Genomic DNA, 25,093 nt, shown 5'->3' with positions numbered 1-25,093 from the left:
TTCCGTTGCTCGCGTGACTTTGGTAGTGAAAAAAAACAGGGGTACAATGAAAACGAATTTTGGAGTTAAACAACGTACGACCGGCGATATGCTCGTGGATTTGCCGATATAGCCATTCGCCCAGTTAACAGAGGAACATCTCAAACAAGCGTCGGTTACGGCTCCGGTGCTCAGTTATCCTAGAAGAGAAGGGAACTTCGTGTTAGATACGGACGCTAGCAAATGTTGGAATGGATGGTGTACTATCCCAAATGCAGGACGGGCACTAGAGAGTCATCGGATATTTCAGTAAAGTCTTCTCTAAAAAGGAACGTAATTACTGTGTGACTCAAAGAGAACTGTTAGCCGTGATCAGGTCAATCGAACATTTCCATATGTCAAGTTACCAATCAATTAATTGAATATTATATGTATACTTATGCCTGATTAAGAAGCATTCATTGCATGTACATACACACGCCTAAGTTCGGTATGTTACATATTTCTCGGCAATTTCAAACAATTACCGTGCAAATGTGGTTAAAATACTAAATAATTCTGCAACGGAAAGAATTTAAGGGTGCACTTGCGTTTACAAACTAGAAATTCAATATTAATTGCAATTTCATGAAATACTACTTTATTTAATCAAGAGCTGAAATGTAATTACGTTTTGCACATTTATTTTGGACTCCCGTTTGTATTATAACACACACACACACACACATACTTTTCAGTTAAACCAAATTTGATTTCCCTTTTAGTATGTGTACCAGTAGCAGACACGTATTCGTTACGTAATTTAATATTCCTGTTAACCGACCTTTGTAATGTGCCTGTATTACAAAATAGCTTTTAACTAGTCGATAATTTAAGTACTTTAAAATTAACACCTTTTCGCCTTTCTGGAATATTATTTTAAGGGTGCTCTTCGTAGGTGGGTACTTCAGATCTCAAGTCTTGATATAAAAATGTCGAGAAACTTCGTTCGTCCTTATTTATTTCAGGTAATTGTTTCCGAATGCGTACTGGGAAAATTCTGTAGATGTAAATGTGCGTTATATTTTAATGGTCTGGTAAGTGGTATGTGTGCATAAGTGCTAACAGTATGGAAAATACTATTTTCTAATTTCGACTATAGCTTGGAAAATAATTTGTAAAAAACTTCTCGTTTTTCACCTTTTATGTATTTATTTATTGATTATTATTTCCCAACAGACAGACAAAACATTCATTTCATTGTCTGAAAAATTACGTATTTCCAAAACGGGATTGGATTTTACTTGTAATTGGCAATTTAAGGATTGCTTGTAGATCCTTTAATCATAATTGACCAAGGAAATAAAAATATTTGATCCACAACAAAATTTACAAGCCCCGCAATTGAATACTGCTACGTAAGAACGAATTTTCTAAAATATTACGTATTTCCAAAACGGGATGGAATTTTACTTGTAATTGGCAATTTAAGGGTTGCTTGTAGATCCTTTAATCATAATCGATCAAGGAAATAAAAATGTTTGATCCACAACAAAATTTACAACCCTCGCAATTGAATACTGCTACGTAAGAACGAATTTTCTAAAAAATTGCGTATTTCCAAAACGGGATGGAATTTTACTTGTAATTGGCAATTTAAGGGTAGCTTGTAGATTCTTTAATAATAATCGACCAAGGAAATAAAAATATTTGACCCACAACAAAATTTACAACCTCCGTGATGGAAATCTGCTATGTAAGTAAAGGGGAATTTTCTCAAAAATTACGAATTTCTAAAACGGGATATGATTTTACTTGTAATTGGAAATTTTAGGGTTGCCTGTAGATCCTTTAATCATAATCGAGCAATAAAATAAAAATATTGGTCCACAACAAAATTTACAACCCCCCGCAAATGAATACCGCTACGTACGTATGAACGAATTTTCTTAAAAATTACGTATTTCCAAAACGGGATGGGATTTTACTTGTAATAGGCAATTAAGGGTTGCTTGTAGATGCGCCTTAATCATAATCGATCAAGGAAATAAAAATATTTGATCCACAACAAAATTTACAACCCTCGCAATTGAATACGGCGAAGTAGGTTAGAGCGAATTTTCATAATCATTACGTATTTCTAAAAAGGGATGGGATTTTGCTTGTAATTGGTAATCTAAGGGTTGGTTATTGATCCTTTAATCATAATCGATCAAGGAAATAAAAACATTTGATCCACAACAACATTTACAACCTCCACAAAGGAAAACTGCTATGTAAGTAAGAGCGAATTTCCGAATTTCTAAAAAAAATTACTCGAATTTCTAAAATCGATCAAGGATGAGATTTTACGAAAGTTTAATTGGTGAAATTTAAGGGTTGCTTGTAATTGAATATGCTACATTTAATCCATAATAAAACGATCAAGGCAAAATAAAAATATTTGATTTGACCTACAACAAAATTTACAACCCTCGCAATTGAATACGGAGAAGTAAGTTAGAGCGAATTTTCATAATCATTACGAATTTCCAAAACGGGATGAGAATTTACTTGTAATTGGTAATCTAAGGGTTGCTTGTAGACAGAGCTGGGCAGTATTCGATTTTGTAAATACTTTTTAGTATTCAAATCCTTTAAAGTATTCAAATACTTTTATGGAGGCAGTATTTGTTTTTGTAACTCAAATACTTAATATTTATTATAATATTTAGTATTCGAATACTTCGCAAAGTATTTGGATACTTCGTAAAGTATTCGAATACTTCGCATAGTATTTGAATACTTAACCTTCCTTTTTTACCAAAGATCAACTACTCCAACATTTCTCGGGAAAACACTTTTTCTTATTAATTTTGGTGCGTAGAATCCAAAACAATTCGTACTTTTTCGATCAGACTTCTCAATCAAAAATTCTAGACTAGAAACCAATTTCGAAAAAAAATTCAAAGGGCTGTAACTTTTGAACTAGTAGCCCAATCTTGGAACTGTTTGAAATTATGGATTCTACAGGCCACATTCTATAAGAAAATTTTTTCCGGGTAGATCTGAGACAATTTTTTTGCGGGCCTCAAAAAAAGGCAGTGTATAACCTTCCTTTTTTATCAAAAATCGATTACACCAAAATTTCTCGGGAAAACACTTTTTCTTATAATTTTGATGCGTAGAATCCAAAACAATTCTTACTTTTTCGATCAGACTTCTCAATCACAAGTTATAGACTAGAAACCAATTTCGAAAGAAAATTTAAAGGGCTGTAACTTTGGAACTAGTAGTCCAATCTTGGAACTGTTTGAAATTATGGATTCTGCATGCCACATTCTATAAGAAAATGTTTTTTCCGGGTCGATCTGAGACAATTTTTTTTGCGGGCCTCAAAAAAAGGCAGTGTATAACCTTCCTTTTTTACCAAAAATCGACTACACCAAAATTTTTCGGGAAAACACTTTTTCTTATTAATTTTGGTGCGTAGAATCCAAAACAATTCGTACTTTTTCGATTAGACTTCTCAATCAAAAGTTATAGACTAGAAAAAAATTCAAAGGGCTGTAACTTTTGAACTAGTAGCCCAATCTTGGAACTGTTTGAAATTATGGATTCTACAGGCCACATTCTATAAGAAAATTTTTTTTCCGGGTCGATCTGAGAAAATTTTTTTTTGCGGGCCTTAAAAAAGGCAGTGTATAACCTTCCTTTTTTACCAAAAATCGCCTACACCAAAATTTCTCGGGAAAACACTTTTTCTTATTAATTTTGGTGCGTAGAATCCAAAACAATTGCTACGTAAGTAAAAGCGAATTTTCTTAAAAATTAGGAATATCTAAAAGTGGATTGGATTTTACTTGTAATTGGCAATTTAAGGGTTCCTTGTTGTTCCTTTAATCGTAATCCATCAAGTAAATAAAAATAATTGACCTAGTACAAAATTTACAACCCCCGCAATTGAATACGGAGAAGTAAGAGCGAATTTTCATAATCATTACGAATTTCCAAAACGGGATGGGATTTTACTTGTAATTGATCTAAGGGTTGCTTGTAGATCCTTTAATCATAATCGATCAAGGAAATAAAAATATTTGACCCACAACAGCATTTACAACCCCCGCAATGGAAAACTGTTACGTAAGTAAAAGCGAATTTTCTTAAAAATTACGAATTTCTAAAACGGGATGAGATTTTTTTTTAATTGACAATTTAAGGGTTGCTTGTAGATCCTTTATTTATAATCGATTTTGAAAATAAAAATATTTGACCCACAACAAAATTTACAACATCCACAATTGTATACGGCGAAGTAGGGTAAGAGCGAATTTTCATAATCATTACGAATTTCCAAAACGGGATGGGATTTTACTTGTAATTGGTAATTTAAGGGTTGCTTGTAGATCCTTTAATCATAACCGATCAAGGAAATAAAAATATTTGACCCACAACACCATTTACAACCCCCGCAATGGAAATCTGCTACGTAAGTAAGAGTTAATTTTCTTAAAAATTACGTATTTGCAAAACGGGATGAGATTTTACTTGTAATTGGTAATCTAAGGGTTGCTTAGAGCATAAAGATATTCACAGTTCTGGGTACCCTCCCTTTCCAAGCAGCAAATTTAAGGATGAACGTACCATTGGAAAAAAAGGGTGCAAACTGTGACATGGGTTTTGGGTTGCCTGAGAAATAAGGGGGCAGCATTAAATTGGACCCTAACCAACAATGTTTATGTTCTCGAAATCCAAATGCCGGAAAATTGGAAAATAGATGCACAATAAATAGGCACGAAACTAAATAAATAATAAATAAATGAGCGCCAAAATGTGGACTTATTTCAGTGCGAGCAAGTTGGTGTCTCCTCTATGGCTATTTTGATATATCCCTAAACGGAAGAAACTTTGGCAATTATGTAACTTGATTAACCAAAATTGTAAATAACCTTAACAGATTATTTCACATTGGCCACTTGTAACCTACTGCTATAGCAAATATCCATTTACATACCCTTTTCTTACAACTAAATATAGTAGTTAAGTAGTAACGTTTTTCTAGCATCTATTTCCGCTTAATATAAATGCTAGAGGTGCAGTTTAATAGAAAGTAAATTGATTATTATTTATGATTAAATCGCGATGGGATAGCTACAGTTCAAAGAGAATACAATCTCATTATTAACTATTAATAAACAGTCTTAGGACCTGGTAATTAGTGAAGAAAGTTTAAAGTTTCGTCTTACGGTATTTAATAAACCAACACAGTAACTCTTACCGTCTGGGCATTAATGAGCTGTATTTCGAGAGCTCAATAGAATAACTTTGTAAGCAGTCAAAATGTAAATAGCAAAACTCATCTTCTATTTCTTATTAGTTATTTCCTGATCAGAACGGACTAATTTGGTGTGATAGCATTACGTTTATCACAAGTGTGATGAAACGTTTGTTTGTAAACTACCTCAGGGGGACGTTTTATTTGGCTTCGGCTCCTGGGCGTTTGCGATAAGGAGTTTTATTGTGAGGCGAAATATAATTAACGCACTTGTTCTGGTAATGATAACGAGGACACAGGTGTTTCGATGAATTGCGCGTTCTTGCGGAGACGTAGGTGTTTGGCGATTTACTAGAAAATTGTTAAAGAAGGAGATTTTGGTGTCGTAGAAGTGGTCTTCGTTTAATACTGAAGACAACGAGAAAAGGAGACTGCTAGTTTTGCCATGGTTGAAGAGCTTGTACATTTTAACATTTCATATTTTAATTGTTGACCGACTGCGTGCGGGGTAACAAGTTTTTCTTTATTTTAGGGATTTTGTTTTATTTCTTCAATGTGTTTCGGATTCAATTTTTGTCATTTTCAATCAATTAATTGTGTTTATTCGATCCGAATAAAACTTTCATATAAGATTTTTCTAAATTATTAATTGAGACATTGAGATTTTTCATTTGGACCTGAACCGGGCATCTACGAGGAAAATAATCACAGTTCTAAATTTAAAGGTTATTCTGAGCTAGCTAGATAAATGTTTTGTGGGCGGCATTGCATACAGCAATACTAAACTTGCATTTCCATTTTTGTGAATCTTCAAAAGCATCTTTCGGAAATCATTTGATACCTGATCCTAACTATTTCGACCTACCTTTTATTTGATAAATAAATCTGATTGCAGATTATTGGCAAACCGCACCCTTCTGAGCTCGGATACGACTGAGAGAAATATTGTAATTCCGTCGAAACTCCATGAAATAACGTTGTGCATAAAGGCTTTCGATACAGTCAGGTTTTAATTAATATTATAATTTGGATGGTCATTTAATGATTATCGCTTCGTTAGTTAGCCTATGCGGCTTACTTATTTATTTTTGCTTTGTTGACTAGCCGTAGAAGAGAACATCTTAATCACACCGACCCATCTCTACTTTGTCTGAGTTAAATGTTCAAGCCCTAAGGGATGAAGAAATTATAAAGTAAATGTTATTTCGACAGGCGAGTTTAAAGATGAACATAATTTAATTTTCTTAATTTGACTGTAAATGGCTTACTGCCTCTCAGTGATCACAATTCGGTCTTTTAAGAATTAAATATACTGTTGGCACGAATAATTGTAAAGTTTAAATCTGTCAGCCCTAGTTGACCCTTCTCAAGCATTAATTTCTCAGGTTCACATTAAATTACGGCGTATGAAGCTGTCATGACAAAAGGGGTAACTCCGTCTCTTACTCTCGCAACTGTTGTTTTGTGGGAAATTGAAAAATGATAATTACAAAACTTTGATTCAGAATCTTGTACAAATCTTATGAGAAAATAAAAAGAGATTAAAAAAAGCAAACCTGAAAGAGGATGCGGTAATTTAACAACTGGTTTTCAGATGGAATATTAATTATTGGTGGTTGTATATTTTATATTACGTCCACCATATTGAGTACATACTTTGAAAACTTTTCCTTTGACCAATATTGACTTTCTAAATGAAATTCAAACTGAACAGATACGTCCAACATTACGACTAGAGGCAGCCCCGTAAACAAAATTTACCCAATCGAATAAGCACAACAACAAAAAAACAAATCAAGAAAAAAAGTTTAATCGCAAATAAGTACAAACAAAATGCAGGTGAAATTAACCTTTCTGAAATCTCCCTGTATAACCATCGGTGGAGGGTGGTTCGATCGTGTAGCAGGTGGCGGTCCCCGGAGGGGTGAGGCTGTGAGATCCAAAGCCTCTCGCCCATTCTCCTAAAAAAAAAGTTAATATTTAGAACACTAAGTAAACTCAATATTTCGAGTATTTTATGGCGAAAAATACCGACAGTTTCTCACACACGAACATCGCTATCGACGCGTTTGATCTCTTTTCTCCCTTCTTTTGATATTTATGTAAAGTAGCTCCACATAAATATCGATTCATTTCGCAATTTTTAGCGATGATGTGAAAGGAGAATTCCGAAATATTATTTACAGAACATTTCATGAACTTCACGTCCTATATATAAAAAATGTACAAAACAATAAGCGTTATATCGCTTAATTTGACAACACATCACGTTCCGCAATTTTTGGAGTTCGCCAAAAAAATATAAAGACGAAAAAACTCGACCCAGATTGGATTTATTCGCCTATTTATCACAATTATATTGTGAGCTCTACATTATAAATACGAAACGTAAAGAAATTGAGCTTTTTGTTTACTGTTAAAAGGATCATCATTTTATTTCGCTATATAGGATACCGCAAATGAAGTTCCGCCATAAACCCTGTTACTCTGATTAGATCTACTAGTTCATACAACGTATGATTTAGGGCATTCTTTTTTCAATTTATATTTCAATTTACTTCAATAATGCTTTTTTCCAATAAACCGATCACAAACTGTAGATACACAGTGATCGTATCGGCAATTTAGGAAACGCATTTCGAAATTAATAACGCTAACGTTCTTGATCTCAATTAATTTTGTCAAGTTAGATAACAACCCAAAGTTTCCACTCCAGAATAATTATTATGAACGAAATTACATGGACCGCTGCCAACTGCATTATAATAGACGCAAAATTTCCAATTAATCACGGGTGAAGACCGTGTTACGGCTTTAAATTGTGAGCCCCTTTGCTAGGCGTATTTTGCAAGAGTTACAATACTTTTGCTCTCTCATATTACCCTCAATTCGGTCGGAAAGGGTTGTAGGTAGACGATATACAAAAGACCGCATCCATGATCTTTAGGGTATTATTTAGCTGTAGGCGTTGCGGAAAGGGTTGTGTTTTGTTATTAGGAATAATGTCAACATTCGCTAACAATTTTACCAGACTGATAGAGAGAGGTATTTTGAATTTAAATAGCTATAGGATTCTTGTTGATCGTTGCTCAGTTCGAGGCTCAGTTGCTTTGATGTGATTAATAGTGAGAAACCACCCTGTAGCGCATCTTTCCCACCAATACATAGACAATGACCTACAGCATATCGAAATATGCATTAAAGCACATCCTAAGATATTGAAGTAGTATAGTTTCAACAGGGGTGCCGACCCTAACTTGGTGCAATATACAATTACGATCGACACATTTTTGCGAAAAAATCTTATGTGATCCATAAGTAAATGCATTTTAGTAACTGAAAAACTACGAGCTTATTTAATGTTTGGGATTTTTTCAAAAAGACCCTGGGTAAAGGTAGATGAAGGGGAGGTAAAATTAAGAATGGAAAGAGGTTAGGAAAAAGGTTGGGGATGGAGTTTTCCTCAGGCCCGCGGTTGATAGTATAATGCGGGATCTTAATCTGCCTAGGAAATTGTTTTTAGACGTTCGTGTCTGATGGATCTTGGAGGTAAATCCCGACCTATTTAAAAGAGTTCAGTGTAAATTGATCAAAAATATATGAGTACTATTTGAATTTAGTAGAGTAAATCGAGTTGGGGGAGGGGGGGAAATGTCCATTAGGTATCCTCTTGGAGACTTTTGAAAACTTTTAGAGACTTTGGAAGGCATTCGCAGATTAATAAATAGCTTTATTCGTAGCTTAAAGCTTTTAATCGTTTTGAAAGTCCCTTAAAGACTCACAACAACTTTTAAAGAATGGTTTAAGATATATAAAAGCTACTAGCAAACTGTTAGGGACCCTTTAAACCTCACGAAATCTCTTGAGAGATTGTTTGCGATTGGGGCGCACGCTTTTAAAAGGTGTCTAAAGACTGTTAATTACTCATAATATATCCTAAAGGCGCAGGGCGATTCTCTTGAACAATTAAAGCGGTTTATAGATTTATCTCCAAAAGCCTCTAGGAAAGAAGACTCCTGAGAACCATTGGGGAGGTTTTTAATGCTTCGAAATCTTTCAGGTGACTCTTGAGGGTCTTTAGAAGCTAATAGCCTTGAAATATCTTGAAGTTCGTAAGATTATTATGCAAGAGCTTTTAGGGAGATACTCCAAATGTTCAAAAGGTTAGTTCCCGATAGGTCATACTGACTTCAGTTTTAAAAACAGCGCAAATTTTTAATTTCATTAAGATTTCATCAAACAATGTGCTGTACGCTGTACCATACAGAAAATTTACTCTATGCTCTATGACTGTACCTACCTACTTTTGAGATGAGAGATTTCAAATTTTCAACAGAGGGCGTGAACCTAAATCTGTCAATTGTGGGTGATATCCTTTATGAGACGAGCCCTGATCATTTCAATAATCCTTTACGATTTACGTTTCGGGCGAATCGTATATTTATTTTAAAGCGATGCGTTAGGATTACCCATGTACCTAATGCGGGTAATTCGCAAATATCTACGCTTACAAACAAAATTTGCAATTCCACCTTTTTGTTCCCACGAAGAAGTCGTTGTTGAACTATTTATAACGAAACCTTCTCTACAACGAAATTTTGCGATTCTAATTTTCACCCCTGTGCTTCCAATGCCACGTCCTTTTCTATAAACACATAATAAATATTAATGAAATCCACATCGCAGCTCAATGACAAATTTTTCGATTTTTATAAATGCAGACCTTAATTATACTAGCCGCCCAGAATTCAAATTGGAATGATTAACCTACATATGCCGAAAGATATAAAACACGCTTCTAATATAATGAGCAATATTGCTGCAGCTGGAAATTTGTATTCATGCCGTATACTTTACATGCACAAGCACAACGAATATTTTCCATGATGATTAAATATCAAAAGGACCCTTGCAAACTCAATAAATATCTAATTACTCTTGAAAAATACAATTACGAAACAGAGCTTGTAATATTTATTCGGTAACCTTAATATTAAAATTTCTGAAAACCCACTATAGAAATCGATGCTTTGACATCGAGTTTTTCGAGTCACATGTTTGGTGGACTATGAAATTAGGAAATTTCCGGATTACAAAAGTGAAGGTTTCTTTTGTGGTGTAAAATTACATTGCGACGTTATGATTTATCATTAATCACAGAGTCAATTAACTTATGTACCCTATTTTAACATGAATGAGAGACATTGATTCCCGCTAAAAGGGCTCGGGAACTCAACAAATTTCCTTATGCTAACGACTACTCCCAAATTCGTGAATGTTTAATCATTGGATACCGGTTAAATTACCTAATTCAGTTTACATTAACTAGTTTACAATAAACTATGTAATAAACGGATTAATTAAGATGCGAAAGCTTTCGGCCCGAATTTGTTCATTTGTAAAACAAACCTGAATCGTTAGAAATGGCAAATTTGCCCACATTTAGGCACAGTTTGATTTTTCTTTTACACGCCTCTGTTCTCTGTAAGATAAAAAAAAACGAATTTATCGGAAGAGTGCAACTGAACATTGTCTCCCCTCCATTGAAATGTTTTCACATTTAAAAATGACCTTTTAGTTTTATCACGTTTAGACCCTTGGAATTGGAACATTAGTTCCATAATTTTTCAAGAATTAACACTGAGAAGATAATGAACGGTAGGTATCAACCCTACAATATTGAGATCACTTATATGGTGCGTTTTATGAGGATGTCCATAGTTGTGATAATGGTTAAAGAGTAGATATTAAAGTAAATGTTTCTTTTATTGCGATCGATTTCACGGTTCCGAGCAATTAGGAAAACGAAAACGCTATTTAACGGAAACATAATTATTCGAATGGAAAACTGACCGAATCATTTTTGTGTAGGTACCTTTCTCTTGCAGCCTAAAAAACTAATGTTGAAGACAAAAATTTGATATTTTTAACGCATTTCCCATAGCTCACACAGTTTTCAATATATTTAGTTCATTCTTTTTAAATCCGGTAGCTTTTAGTAAAAGCAAACGTATCGCATATCAGATTCATGTGCGCATGCGCAATATCAACTGTCTTATTTATCGACATATCTTTTTGAAATTTTAATCACAGATGCTTCTGTTAAAGGCAAGCATATCTCATATTGTAAACATTTGATGTGCGTATACGCAGTCTATTTCCAACTTCCTTATTCATGAAGATATGAAGATAGATGCTTCCAGTAAAGAAAAACATATCACATGCAGTAATAATTGAAAACTACAAATGTCATTAGCAAAGGCAAACATATCGCACATAGTAAAAATCAGTCTGCAAAATGCCAACATTTTTTACTTATGATCTCTCTTTAATTTTAACCATAGACGCTTCTAGTAAAAATAAAGATATCCCATATAGCATATTATAAAATGTGCGCATACTACGAAACGTCAACTTTCTTATTTATGGAGATATTTCTTTGAACCATAGATGCCCCTAGTAAAGAAAAACATAGCGCACATAGCGCCTTTTGGGAAGTACTTATCAATGCATGAAAAATGCGCTGAAGTTACTCGCCTTAGGGCGAAAACCTTTTTTTGAATTTCATGGGTTAGAGTTGGTGGAATTGAAGATTGTCCTTTCTGAGTCTTTTAATTTCTGTAGAGCATGTTTTCAGATGACGGGAGAAAGTGCAAGTATTCCACATCAAGTGAGTTAATTTTTTTGTGAAATGTGCGCAGGCAACCCTACAATTGTTTCAGCAATTAGCAGCCTGATTCGTAATATGGCCGTTTATTTAAGGGTGATAAAATGTACTCGAAGGAACAATTTCGAGTAGGAGAACTGCTTTTAAAACCAAACCGCGAGTAAATAAACTGACATTGACAATTTTTTCCTGTGCATAATCACGATCTTGAGTATTTATTTATTATTTATTATCCCTCTCTTAGTTTTGGGCCCTCAACAGGCATGCGCGCCCAATTACAGAGGGCTTTCGAAGCTAGTTTGATCGGATTAGCAATACATATACACGCATAAGAAATTTGGTTTGAAATAATTTAAATATTCCTAAAGGAATTGACCTGTGAGAATTATTTGCATGAAACAGATTTTGTATTGTATTTATTGAAAAGAATCAAATCCAAAAAGAGATATTTTAGTTTAATGTTTGAAAAATTTGCATTTAATTTCAGTAATACTAGTCCTTTGGTTGGATTAAAAATCTGTTTAGCATTCAAAAGTGAGCGTATATGTTAAACAGGAGAGGGTATCAGGAATTTATTATGTATCAAAAAATGACAGTTAAGATAAGGATTTGTTCTATTGTTGCCACGTGATACTAAATAGGCATTGCATTCTTTTTGTGTTTCTTTTAAGGATTTTTTTAATGTCGTATTCTGGACACTAAATTAAAAGTGCCCGTTTGGATTTGTCTAATAAGTATGATTCAATGCGCTTGCGTTTGCCATTTACTGTAATCAGTTCAAATTTAAAAGTAAATTATGTCTGTTAGGAGCAAAAACTCACGCCACTATTAAAAAAAACCGTAGTGACAGGGAAAACATCTACTAATTTTACGAATAAAGGTATACAGGAGAAGAACTAGAGGTTGGAAAAATTGGTGTAAAGTGTCAAGAATATACGAAATTATGAAAATCGCTCGACATGGCGTTATACTCACTCACTCACACGGAAGTCACACCTTCAAGAATAGGACCCTTAAACCATCGATCTTTTTGCTTTTGGCGTTTAACCGAATAGTAAATTGATTTTTCTGCCTTTGGCACTTTCGCAAGCTATACGTTTTGTAAGTATCGTAATTTTGAGCGTCTCCGTAATAGTTATTTACATAAAAGTCAGGAAAATGACACATTACTGGCGAGGAAATATTGAAGTGCGAGACCCCTGAGTACTTTAATTTCCGAGTCAGGTAATGTCATTTGACTGACGACTTTTGTATTAAATTTTAACCGAAATCGTATTTTAATATAAAATTTCGATTTTTATATAGAAGTTTTTACTGTCAGTGATGACAGAAGTCATTATAGACATTTAGCAATGTCACAGATGCGGCCAGTAAAGTGACAGGTGGGGCCAGTAAAATGAGAAGCGGCACGAAACGTAGTCTGCTCTAACTCTGTAGTGGAAACTAAAATTTCCTGACAGAAAGTAGGCATGAAAATTAAAGTTTCAGGACGATTTGGGGTCCATTTATTTTACAGTTTGCATTATGTACCTATTGAAATAATGGTAACCATTTTGAACGTCAAAAACATTATTTTATAAATAAAAAAAGGTTGCATTCTTTTCGAAAAAGTAGGTATTTGTGAGTTACCTGATATTTCAAGACATGCAAATACTTGACTCGTCAATTTTTTACTACAAGTCGAGCCAAGGGGCTTGAAAATCAAGTCAAGTAGTAAATTACTAACTCAAATTATATCTAGAATTACTTTAGAATATCCAAGAATTCCTGAAGTGGTCAAATTATTTTCAAAATAGGATCAAATTCATGTACAAATTTTCATCAAATGCAAATCATTCAATGCAGATTCAGTATTTAAGGTAGGTAACTTTAAATTTTGAAATAAAGTGTTTGGACACTGTTCAATTCTACTTAAATTTCGTTCGCATTTATTCAAACGGCAATCAAACAAAGTGTAGCGAAATCATGTGTGCGAACACGATCAAATATTTACCTACAATCATCAAAATATTCATTATTTGAAAAATTATATTCCTCTGCAGCAAATTGCCAAACATCAAGATGGTTTCGCATCATTTGAACTTAGTCCTTTGTACCTAATGAATATTCGTCAGAAGTGTAGAAGAGCCGTAAAGCCGATGGCGTATCTTTCTACAGCAGTTACAATAACAATATTAATTATCATGAAAGCATATCAGGGTTGTTTTATTAATTACTACCTCTCCCCCTTTATTGGAAATGACACAATTACACGACCGTAGCCAAACAACTTTAGTACGTCGTCATTACGCCCAGTTAACATTCTAAATAATCATTTTATTGTAATTAAGCTTCAAGCTCCCTCATAATATAAAAGATAAGCTATTTTCTGTGTTTGTCCAGCAATCAATTTGTCTGTGAACCCGAGCATATTGAGCAAATAATTCGGGGCGATTTATAAAATATTCTATTTTAAGCGTTTCTCTTAATCCACGATGATTGATTAAAAAAATCGGTTGGTTTTATTAAATGGAAACGCAATCAAAAGGTAAACCGGAAAATAATGGCCCAATCAAAAACTGCTAAAAGTTCTTCTGCCGTGTTTTCCTCCTTTAATATGTCGCGACGATATCATAAAACCCCCCTTCAAATTCGATACAATTTTCGTGTCTGTAATTTGCCTCGCGTACTTGACGTACCTATTCAATCAGATACTGTAAACAAAAACCTTTTCAGCTTGTTTTTCAAAAAAGTCAGACGGTTGGGGATTTGAAGTGATTTCTTTGCTAATAATTATAATTATTGCTTACAGTCTTTTTTTGCAAGAAAAAATGCAAATTTGTCTACTCAAGCATTGGAAGGGTTAGGCGATATTAAGGTCGGTCCCAAACTGAACATAAATCACTTTGCTTATAGCTGCAACCGTTTAAAATTTCACTCGACTCGGATTAATCCGCGAACCTTAATCATTTTTGTACCCCTGACGGATCATGCATTTTGTATTTGAATAAACTTCAGAATTGTACGCTGGATTGGCAATGACAAGAGCGGTGCTAAGGAAAATTATCCGGACTGCATTTTCAGGCGCGTTTCGAATACTAATTTTATGGCATAATTTAGATTAACCCCCAATGGCATTTCGCGTGTCGTACGAATAGTTTTCCATTTCATAAATTATGATAAACTAGAATTTTTTTTCACGGTGACTAATAGAAGTTTCCCGATGGTCATTAGATTACACCAGCAGGGGGTTTTCCTACACTAACGCGAAATCGTAAAATTGCAGTTTTCAGCACGTCCACGTTTACCGGTCACAATGTTCTTTAGGTTAGATTAGTACCATTCGCAAATTACACGACGAAATCGCGTAAATCTACAAAATTACCTATGTACAAAAATAGCACCCTCAAATCCGATATGAAAAATTGCCCTTGAACGATTGTAACACTGAAATATCCGGTGCATTGCCCTTACTTTATAAGTACACTGGGCGATTTAAAACCGGCGCCAAATTTAAGCACACACATTCACCACTGGTCAAAATCAAATCAAGAATAAATCACCAAATAATTTACCTTTCTTGTAAAAAAGCAGCCTTTGCCATTTTTATCACACATTAACTAAATCAACCGTCTCAACCACCAACTTGATTTTGGCCTCCCTTACTATTGATTTTCCGGTCGTGACGTCACTTCTCGTAATGGTGCTCGCGCAGTTTAAACTTTCGAATGCGATTGGCTTTTCCGTACTTGGCGCCAACCATATACTTCTATTCATGACTGATTTTTACGTACCCGGCATGCAATTTATGTAGGTTTTTTTTAAACTTGCATCACTTTTAGTTGTACGATTGCTCGTACGTTACCCAATCAATTTATCGATTACCAACAGTATTAATACTTCGCGTTATCGCGTATAGAGGCGAAATAAATGACAACTTTTCGAAGTTTCCATTTTCAGTGAGCTAATTTGCGAATTCGCAATTCGTTTTGTTTAAAAAACACCAATTTTTATTTAAGCCCCGATTGATATATGTACTCCACTTCGGTGGAAACGCTGTATGTAGATCGAGTGTCTAAGACTTTTACAATTACGTTTTGTGATCCCGTTAAATCTTGCAGGAAATTGAACTTTTGGGATTCTAGCTTCCCCATTCTTATACGTTAGCACAGGTACAAGTAAGGAACAACAAAGGAACTGCTATATGTAATGCAAGTATACTTATCTCCGAAGAAACTTTGTCTGGTAATATTCTTGTAACTCAGCTCTTGTTTAACTAAATTTATTTGGCTTGGTTTGGATTATGAATAAAATATTATAGAAAAATATAGCAAAGTTTATATCCATCAGAATTCAGATTTCTTTACATTCAAGTAAAGTGCTTGCACATACACTCAGAACGTTTTGTTGCGAAAGGCAATAATAGTATATATATAAACATACATACATATATAATGTTCATAACACAGTTTCTTCTTTTTATAAACATAATGTCTTGCCTCCATGTTTGATTTCCGTAATACATTAATTATAATTTGACTTGATGTCCATAGAGAAACATAAATTTATGTTCAACCCCATGAAACCTGTCATTTGAACGTAAAGTATCATTTACACCTTTTTAAGGGTATTCGGTAGCCTATTTTTTTAACTACTAACCCATGATTACATGATTATTAACATTTTTTTCACTTGTAAAGTTTACTTTCTAGGCAGTTGTTCAAAGTGGTTAATAATATGGTTATTATTAACTACTAGTTAATAACAATTTCCTGAATTTCCAGAGAAATCACATACTTAAAACTGTCATTTTGAAAAGATCCAAAGAAAATTAATGCCAAAGGCAGAACTGCTTGACTTTTATTGCTCTTCTAGTATAAAAACAGTCACGGTCAATCTTCGCAATCATCTCTATGTAACCCATGCGAAGAAAAAGTTTTGAAGTAGGCGGCTACCTGCGACAATTTCTATACCAGACGTCGTATAGGTACTTGCCAGCATTTGATTGACTTGCAAAATATTTTTTAAAAAATATAATCTGACTTCAAGAACTAGTAGCAAAAAAATAATATACAGAGTGCCCGATTTTCGAGCTCCAACATGGGGACCTCGATTATTGGAAGAGATGCAATTATTTTAAATTGAGGAAAATTTGTGTATTTTGGTGCCGAATAATACGATGTCTACAGAGGTAGTCGAGATTTTTGAAAAATAATCAAATTTTCGATTTTTCCTTTTATTTCGAAAACGACAAAAAGTGGACGTTTTAAACTAAAACGTTAGTAAAGCACTTTTATGACGAACCCAAATATGTTATCGAAAAATTGAATACCTATTGTATTTTAGCATTTTTGAATAAAAAACTGTTTTTGCGAAAAGTGCTGTGGAAAGAACATGCATTCTTTTGTTTAACAAAGAACACACCATTGACAGTTCGTTAAAATGTCAGTAGTTGCTTTTTCTCGTCTATTTATTACAAGTTTCTCACTAAAATCGAGGATAAAATGCAGTTTTTAAATGACAATTCAACTCATGTATAAAAAATCGCATAAGCCGCAGTGCAATTGTCACTTTGACAGCGGCAAAAGTTACCTGCAACTTTTCCAGCGGCAAATGCACTAGTGGTTTTTTCACTTCTTCATTTTCGAACCAATTATCACATTATCCTTTCCCATATGACTAGTTTGACGTCTGCCAATAATTGATTAGTTTGGTGAATTTCTTGTTCGTTAAATTGTCCTGCCGAATTACACTCGAGGTTTGTATTGAAACCGAGTAAATTTGGGTTGTTGCAATTCAAATCTGTTTCCTTTTAGCAATTGAACTCGAAAAACTGTCAACCTAAAAATGCTCCACCTTCGGTGTCGCATTTTTATTAGTTGACAGTTTTTCTCGTCTAATTGCTAGGCAACAGATTTTCATTACCTTAACAACCCAAATTTACTCGGTAAAATACAAACCTCTTGTGCAATTATAAGTGAAAAATGTTAGAAATGCCCATATAGTGTAGGCGATAAAGACATCTAACTGGACATTTTGGGGTGGAAAAAAAAAATTGGTGGAATATGTCCAGTTAGGAAACAGAAACAACATATTAAAATCCCACCCCCCAGACCCTGTGCTAAAGGCTCCAGCCACCCCACCACTCCCCAAAAACCGTGCTTTCGCCTTTTTTGGCTGATCTATGAGGTCTAGATGAAATATTTTTTGCTGAAAATATTTCTCGTGAAATTTCATACAAGGTAGATACTGAGAAGTTAGCCTAGGTGTACCTCTTAGCCTAGAAAATTCATAAAAGAGGCCAAAATCATCAATTTTTGTGACTTTGCGGTTTTTTTGCAAATATATCGCGACCTTTAGGGCTAGATGAAATACTTTTAGCTGAAAATGCCCCTCGTGAATTTTCTTACAAGGTAGATACTCAGAAATTAGCTTAGGTGTACCTCTTATCCTAGGAAATTCATAAAAGAGATTAAAATCATCAATTTTCGTGGCTTTTTGCGGTTTTTTGCAAATATAGCGCGACCTTTAGGGCTAGATGAAATATTTTTAGCTGAAAATGCTCCTCGTGAAATTTTTACGAGGTAAATACTCAGAAGTTAGCCTAGGTGTACCTCTTAGCCTAGGAAATTCATAAAAGAGGTGAAAATCATCAATTTTCGTGGCTTTTTGCGTTTTTTTGCAAATATATCGCGACCTTTAAGGCTAGATGAAATATTTTTAACTGAAAATGCTCCTCGTGAAATTTTTACAAGGTAGATACTCAGAAGTTAGCCTTGGTGTACCTCTTAGCCTAGGAAATTCATAAAAGGAGGCGAAAATCATCAATTTTCGTGTTTTTTTTGCATTTTTTATAAATATATCGCGACCTTCAGAGCTAGATGACATATGTTTAGCTGCAAGTGCTCTTCGTGCAATTTCATACGAGGTAGGTAACTGAAGAGTTGGCGTAAAGTTACCTTTCAACTTCAACTTTCATGTGTGAGGAAATATTCATTGTAAAACAAAGTATTTCTATGTACCATTTATTCACGTAAAACAGTATTTTCATATCAAAATATTCACACATTCATTTATATCTCAACGTAATCATTCTCCTCTGCGGATTCCACTTCTTCAGGCTCTTCGACGTCCTCTAGTGGTAGTGGGTCGTCTGAAATTACCGACTCGTACTTCTCCTCGTCTTCCACTTTACCTGCATGGATACCCTGAAGAGACGGCGTGGCATTTAGGCACGATGTTCCATGACACTGGACGCAGAATTCGTTACACTTCAGACATACAACAAGAAGCATTATGTAAAAAAAAATTTTATAATTAATTATACGGATATAATATTCTCTCATGTGTCCTAAGTGTCCGGTGGAGAAAGTTTACTTGATTTTCTGAAACTGCAAGCAGTCATGCAACCGCGTTCACAGCCACATAAAGTAAGTTTGAGGAGACTTTCCTGACGCCTATCGCAACGACTTCGGATCCAGCCCCGGAAAGTCTCGTCAAACTTATTAAGAGGTAGACCTAGGCTAACTTCTGAGTATCTACGTTCTATGAAATTTCAGGAGAAATCTTTTCAGCTAAAAATATTTCATCTAGACCTCATAGATCGCGAGATATCAACCAAAAAGGGCGAAAACACGGTTTTTGGGGGGGTGGTGGGGTGGCTGGAGCCTTTAGCACAGGGTCTGGGCGGTGGGATTTTTAATATGTTGTTTCTGACATCTAACTGAACATATTCCACCAATTTTTTCTTTTCCACTCCAAAATGTCCAGTTTGCCAATTTTACAGTCTCTATCGCCTCTAGACTAATATTACTGCGCAAACATACTTCGAGCGGTATCTTGAAGGGCAACAATCTGCTCAAAGTTATTTTTTATCTTTACATAGAAATTTGGGCGAGTTTGGTTGGTTTTGTCGGTGAAGAAAATCTGTTGCTAGACTCCGGATTGAAAACGAAATTAAGTCGAGTGTTTTCTCATTTACGAAGAAGTTTAGTCGGAGTGCTGTGTTTATAAAGCGTTTGTCGCTAAAGAGAAGCCTTTCTTTATTAAGTAAGGTCTTCGAGTTAAAAGGAGTTATTCCACCATCAAACGATCTATACTATAATTGTAATTACAACGAAGTGAGTGTCATCTAAATCACGATTCGAGTGCTATAACTGAAATCGAAAAGTGAAGTTTCGAAGCAATATCACCTGGCGTTTCGTGTTTTTATGTCATTGAAAATCGCAGTTACAACCGGAAATGTTGGATTATTAACACTAATTAAGATTTCTTTAATTAATTGTTCTATCGATCGCTTGTTGCGTGGTATGTAATTCTGGCACCGGGTGCCTGTTTTTCTTTCAGCTTATTTGAGTTTTTATGTCGAATAAATTTGGTCATCTGTAAATGGTTGGTTTTGTCATTAATCGAGTCCAAATTACAACCCAGATAAGAGTTCTCACTATAATTTCATACCCAGAATTACGGCTAAGGCTGCTCAGTTTCTCAATTTAATAAAATTAAAGTTAGGAAATGTTCTAATCAGAGTTTTTCATGTTAAAGGTTTTGTTAGTGTTTGTTTGAGCTATCTGGACAAGTGCTTATGGGTGGTTTTAGTGACCGTTTGCCATTGCACACAGCATTTTTATTTGGCGCCCAACGCGGGGCACATAGCAGTGTGATTCTTTCATTATATTTTTTAAGATCTTTAAATATGTTGATTTTTTAAATAAATAATTCAATGTTTTAAACTCGGCGATCGCCATATTGGCCGCCATCTTAGCAAATGGCGTCGGTTAAAATTATTACTATAGCTCCATAACCACTGGTCCAAATTGAATAAACTGTAGGTACGGTAGCTCCCAATAAAAATGACATTGAACATGTACTACTACTGCAATCAATGAAGAGGAAACTGATGGCAGAGTTCGACTCTGATTTTCAGGTTTAGCTGAAGTTCCTCGAAACTAAATGTTGTTTGGTTCTAAAATAATTAGCAAAAATAATATTTCAGAATGGAATATACTTTTATTCTTTAGGACTACTTGTTTTTGAGTTGTAAGTTAAAAAACAAAAAATTAAAGACCTTCAGATAGACCTTTGTTCGCAGTTTAATTCATAGGAAAGTATATGCATATAGCTAATTTAGCTAAGTAGCTAACACAAATTTAAGATTTCGAAGGGAGTCGGAATAAATCGCAGTAAAATGAAAAGTATTTGAGAAGAGAAAAGACGAAAAACTCTTCCTAAGGTAGAATAATGCGGTTTGTTCTCGCTAAGTAGAAAATTTAAAGAAATTGGAATTCTTTCATTAAATTTTAATTTAAAAAGGGCAGAAATATATGAAAATCTACCAGTTGAGTTGCTTTGGGTTTTGGCTCACAAACTATTATTTCATCTAATCATAAACTTTCAATGACAAAGATAATTGCAATATTCTCAATTGACTAATGCTGTTAAACCCTGTGGGACATTTTCCAGTTTGTGTAATCCAATGTAATTTAAGGATCAAAATGATGTTAAAATATTTTGAAACTAAAAACTAAATGGATCTTTTTCTCATTTTAATCACTTTGCCCTTTGTTTGTAATTTCCATAGACACTGCTTGCACAGCGTATTGTCAGGCCTTTGTATTAAATACCCATTTTTACCTACCCCATCATTCCTCATGTGCAAGAATCATCGTCAACAATGGCGGTTAAAACAATAAACAAGAAGCAATTTATCATACCAGTATCGCCAGCGACAGTAGCGAATTGCGGATCGTACGTTGAAACTAAACTATTTACATTAATTGCCTTCATATCATTCTCTTTACAAACATCGCATGCATTCGGGCATAAAGCTGGAAGGATGCCTTCGCAAGACAAAAATGTCAAAATTTATCTTGCGAAGATTAAAACGCTTTCAGAGTAGGAAGCGGAAATGAAATTTTTACATTTTTAATACGCAGGTAGCTATGTAAATTTGCAACTTTTATACGTCAACTTGATTTTAACAGCGCAAACATTACAAAAGTAACTCATAATGACAAAATGGGTAATTACGCGTAAGGGGCGAACCCCAATCTGATTTCGACGTAGCGTTCCGGCCCTGACAAACGTCGGAAATTCGGTTCGCCCGAATTACCTTCCTCCAGTAGAACTCGAAACTAAAACGATTTATTTCGGCAAACAACGAGACCGCAAACTTTTAGAATTTTCCGCTGGACAAAAAGTTAGAATTTTTGTTTTGGGCTACGCTACGCTATTTATGATGCAAGAGGATATTATTTAGTTAGAAAGATCGACCGGGAGTTGGGTTAGATATGCCTTTCGTGCCTCTTTGCAATGCTAATTTTAATTTATTTGGTATTCATTTTGCTGAAAGATTTTCGAGTGAAAGGCACTTATTTCAAAGTAGAACTCAAAGTGTAATTCAGTGGGTACCTAATCTGGCGAGTCTGGGAATGTATGCTCATATAGAAACCGGAAGTTGAAATAGGAAACCGTATAGAAAAATTATTCTGAAAGGAGATTGACGTTATCTGGAACATGTTTGGCATTACTAGGTCAATAATAAACCTTCGAACGTTTTGCTCCATGTAGAATGTTTGTCCAATGTTATTTCAATTATTTTCTCATTGTTTGGGATCATCATGGAGAGAGCTTTTTTTGGTTCGGTTCGACCAAATGTTTCTGCGTATCGATGATGGCACAATTCAGATTTTTCCTACGTAGCCCATAACGAATATGTAAACAAAATGTTTCCAGTAAACGTAGCGCAGAGGTCGTAAACAGAAAAAATTTATGACCCCATCACTTCAGCAAATATCGTATTTAAACAACTTGAACAATTTATCACCCTTGTTCACACGACAAAGGTCTACGTGGTTACGTGAATATGCGTTTAGCGAATTAGTACCTAAACGTTTAATTTCCATCGTTCTTTTAGATTTCTTAAAACATCGGTTCGCTGACAATTTATCGTATAATAAATGATGGTAAAGCAATTTAACGAAAAACCAATTGACCTAAAAATCGGTTTATCGCGTGACAATTGAAGAAGTGGAAAATTTATGGAAACATAAGTGTATAGTTTAAAGTAAAGAAAAACTTACAATTTATAGCTTAGGTCGTATCTTTTAAGGCAAAGTTTTGATTTAAGGACAAGGAATATTGAATTTTTTATGCTCGGTCTTTTCGCTGTAAATTTCACATAAAACTAAAAGTTTTAGTGAGGATATATTTTAAATACATGCGGATGTGCCCGTTACTTATTTTAGGTTTTAGATTTTATTAATAGAAGATGCGAGGTTCAAATAAAGGTCTTCGTGCTGATTAATTTTCCCTTTCACAGTTTCTTGTAGCTCTACAAGTTGCGAAGGTATGGTCAAAAATTTTCACGAATAGTTTCATTTTTTAACAAACCGTTAGTGATTTTTTCTCATCTTGCTGATGTTGCTAAAATAAAATTTTTATTACTTGTAGGTTTCGAGTAAATCACATTCACATTATTAATTCTTATAAACGCCACTTTGGATTATTACACTCAACAGACAAAAAATTACAAAATCGTCAATATCAAATACCTAATCTTTCATCTGGAAATTAATCTTTACAATGTATTTCTTATAGCAATAATTGACCGTCTCGAGGGTGACTATGCGCGACAATAAACGAAAAAAAAATTGCTCAAAATGATCTAAAACGTCGACATTTGATGAAATTTTGACCTTCCAAAAAACGGTGTTCGCAATAACCACCTAGTTCAAGCTAGGAAGCTAAAAACGCACCCTGTATAAATAGAGAAACCGAGTCCCAAAAATTGAACAAAAATATCAATATTTCAGTTATGAAAATAACACTTCACTGGCGAGGAAATATTGAAGGTGAGTTCTTTAGTTTCCGAGTCAAGTAGTGTCATTTAACTGACGTGTTCTGTATTAAATTTGACCCGAAATTATATTTTAATATAAAATTGTAATTTTCATATAGAACATTTCATGAATGTCAATCTGTCAGTGATGACAGGAGTCATTATAGACATTTGGCAATGTGACAGGTGCGGCCGGAAAAGTGACAGGACAGTTGCCGCCGGTAAAGTGACAGGCAGCAGGAAAAGTAGTCTGATCTGCCTCTGTCATGGAAACTAAAAGTTCTTGATAGTCTTTAATTTGTATTCCGTGTGCAATTTTGAGAAGCAATATCATGCTATACATCAAAATTTTCGGAAAAATGTGTAGATTAGGGCTGGCCGAAAGGAAAAAAACAACCCCTATACAAAAATACATATTACCAGAAAAAATAGCTAAAAATATTTCCCAAAATGTATGTATTTGCTTGAATCTCTATGAAGTTAACCCGTAAGGGGTGCCGGAAGGGAGAAAACTACTCTTAAACAACCCCTATCGAAAAAGAAATGTTGCGATAAAACATTGCTATAAATATTTTTCAAAATCTATTTATTCGCTTGAATCTCTTTGGGCGTACCTCTAAGAAATGGTGGAAGAGAGAAAACTACCCTTAAACAACTTTAGACAATCCCTAGTGAGTACACATAATGGTTTCAAATTTTTCGTTGTCCAATTTCCAACCGTTTTCCGTTGGTGGTGGTAAATTCGGTTGAGTCTGTGTATCCCGATTCCATTCCATACATTGGTAGTGAGTGACATCTTTGTATTGCCGGTTTTTAACTCTGTTTGAGTTGGAGGCATATTATTAGTGGAAACTTGCCCCTGTGCAAACAACCACCATCTTAGTTCTTCTAGACTTTTAAAACATTTTTTGATGCTGAATATAAAGAAAAGACAAAAGCCTCGATCTGCTCAAAATCAGAATCACTTAGTGTTTCGTTTTTACCCAAAGAAGCCAATGCCTGAAGTGTAGATGGAGTTCCTTCTAAGAACTTTTTCCAAAAACTAATTGAAGCTTTGCCCTTAAAACCTCCTGTTACATCTGATCCTGAAGGGGCCTTCTGAATCTGGCAAAAAAAATGCATACTGTCTTTGCCTAGGTCTTTGCTCCCCTTTCAGATGCATCTAAAGAATGAAGAATCATTCTGGTATCTGCTTCTTCGTGTGAACTTTTGAAGTGTTTCATATCACCGCATATCACAGTACAAAGCCCTGTATTTTTATAAGAACAAACATCTTTTGATTACACTTATTTCCTAAAGCAATAAGATTTTTTAAAAAATAGTTATATCTTCTTCAGTGGAAGTGTGAGACAAACGCTTTTTAATGGTTGTATTTTTTATACTGGTTTTTTGTCAA

General features: G+C 34.5%; 1 protein-coding gene across 3 annotated transcripts in view; it reads right to left on the bottom strand.

The window, feature by feature from the left end:
• LOC116176600 (rho GTPase-activating protein 100F) overlaps positions 1–25,093 on the bottom strand; it is a 95,956-nt gene that overhangs the window by 35,619 nt on the left and 35,244 nt on the right. For 2 of the 3 annotated variants that reach the window (XM_031495244.1, XM_031495242.1), the window contains exon 3: positions 7,063–7,173. In XM_031495244.1, coding sequence (XP_031351104.1) covers positions 7,063–7,173 — 111 coding nt within the window. Of the gene's footprint in view, positions 1–7,062; positions 7,174–15,433; positions 15,515–25,093 lie in introns of those variants that run through there. The other variant, XM_031495243.1, reaches the window with a different exon arrangement.

Source organism: Photinus pyralis, unplaced genomic scaffold (genome assembly GCF_008802855.1).
Source record: "Photinus pyralis isolate 1611_PpyrPB1 unplaced genomic scaffold, Ppyr1.3 Ppyr1.4_LG7, whole genome shotgun sequence".
Classification (NCBI taxonomy): Eukaryota; Metazoa; Arthropoda; class Insecta; order Coleoptera; family Lampyridae; genus Photinus; species Photinus pyralis.
Note: the sequence above shows the minus strand (reverse complement) of the source record. Positions and strands in the feature narration are given on the sequence as shown.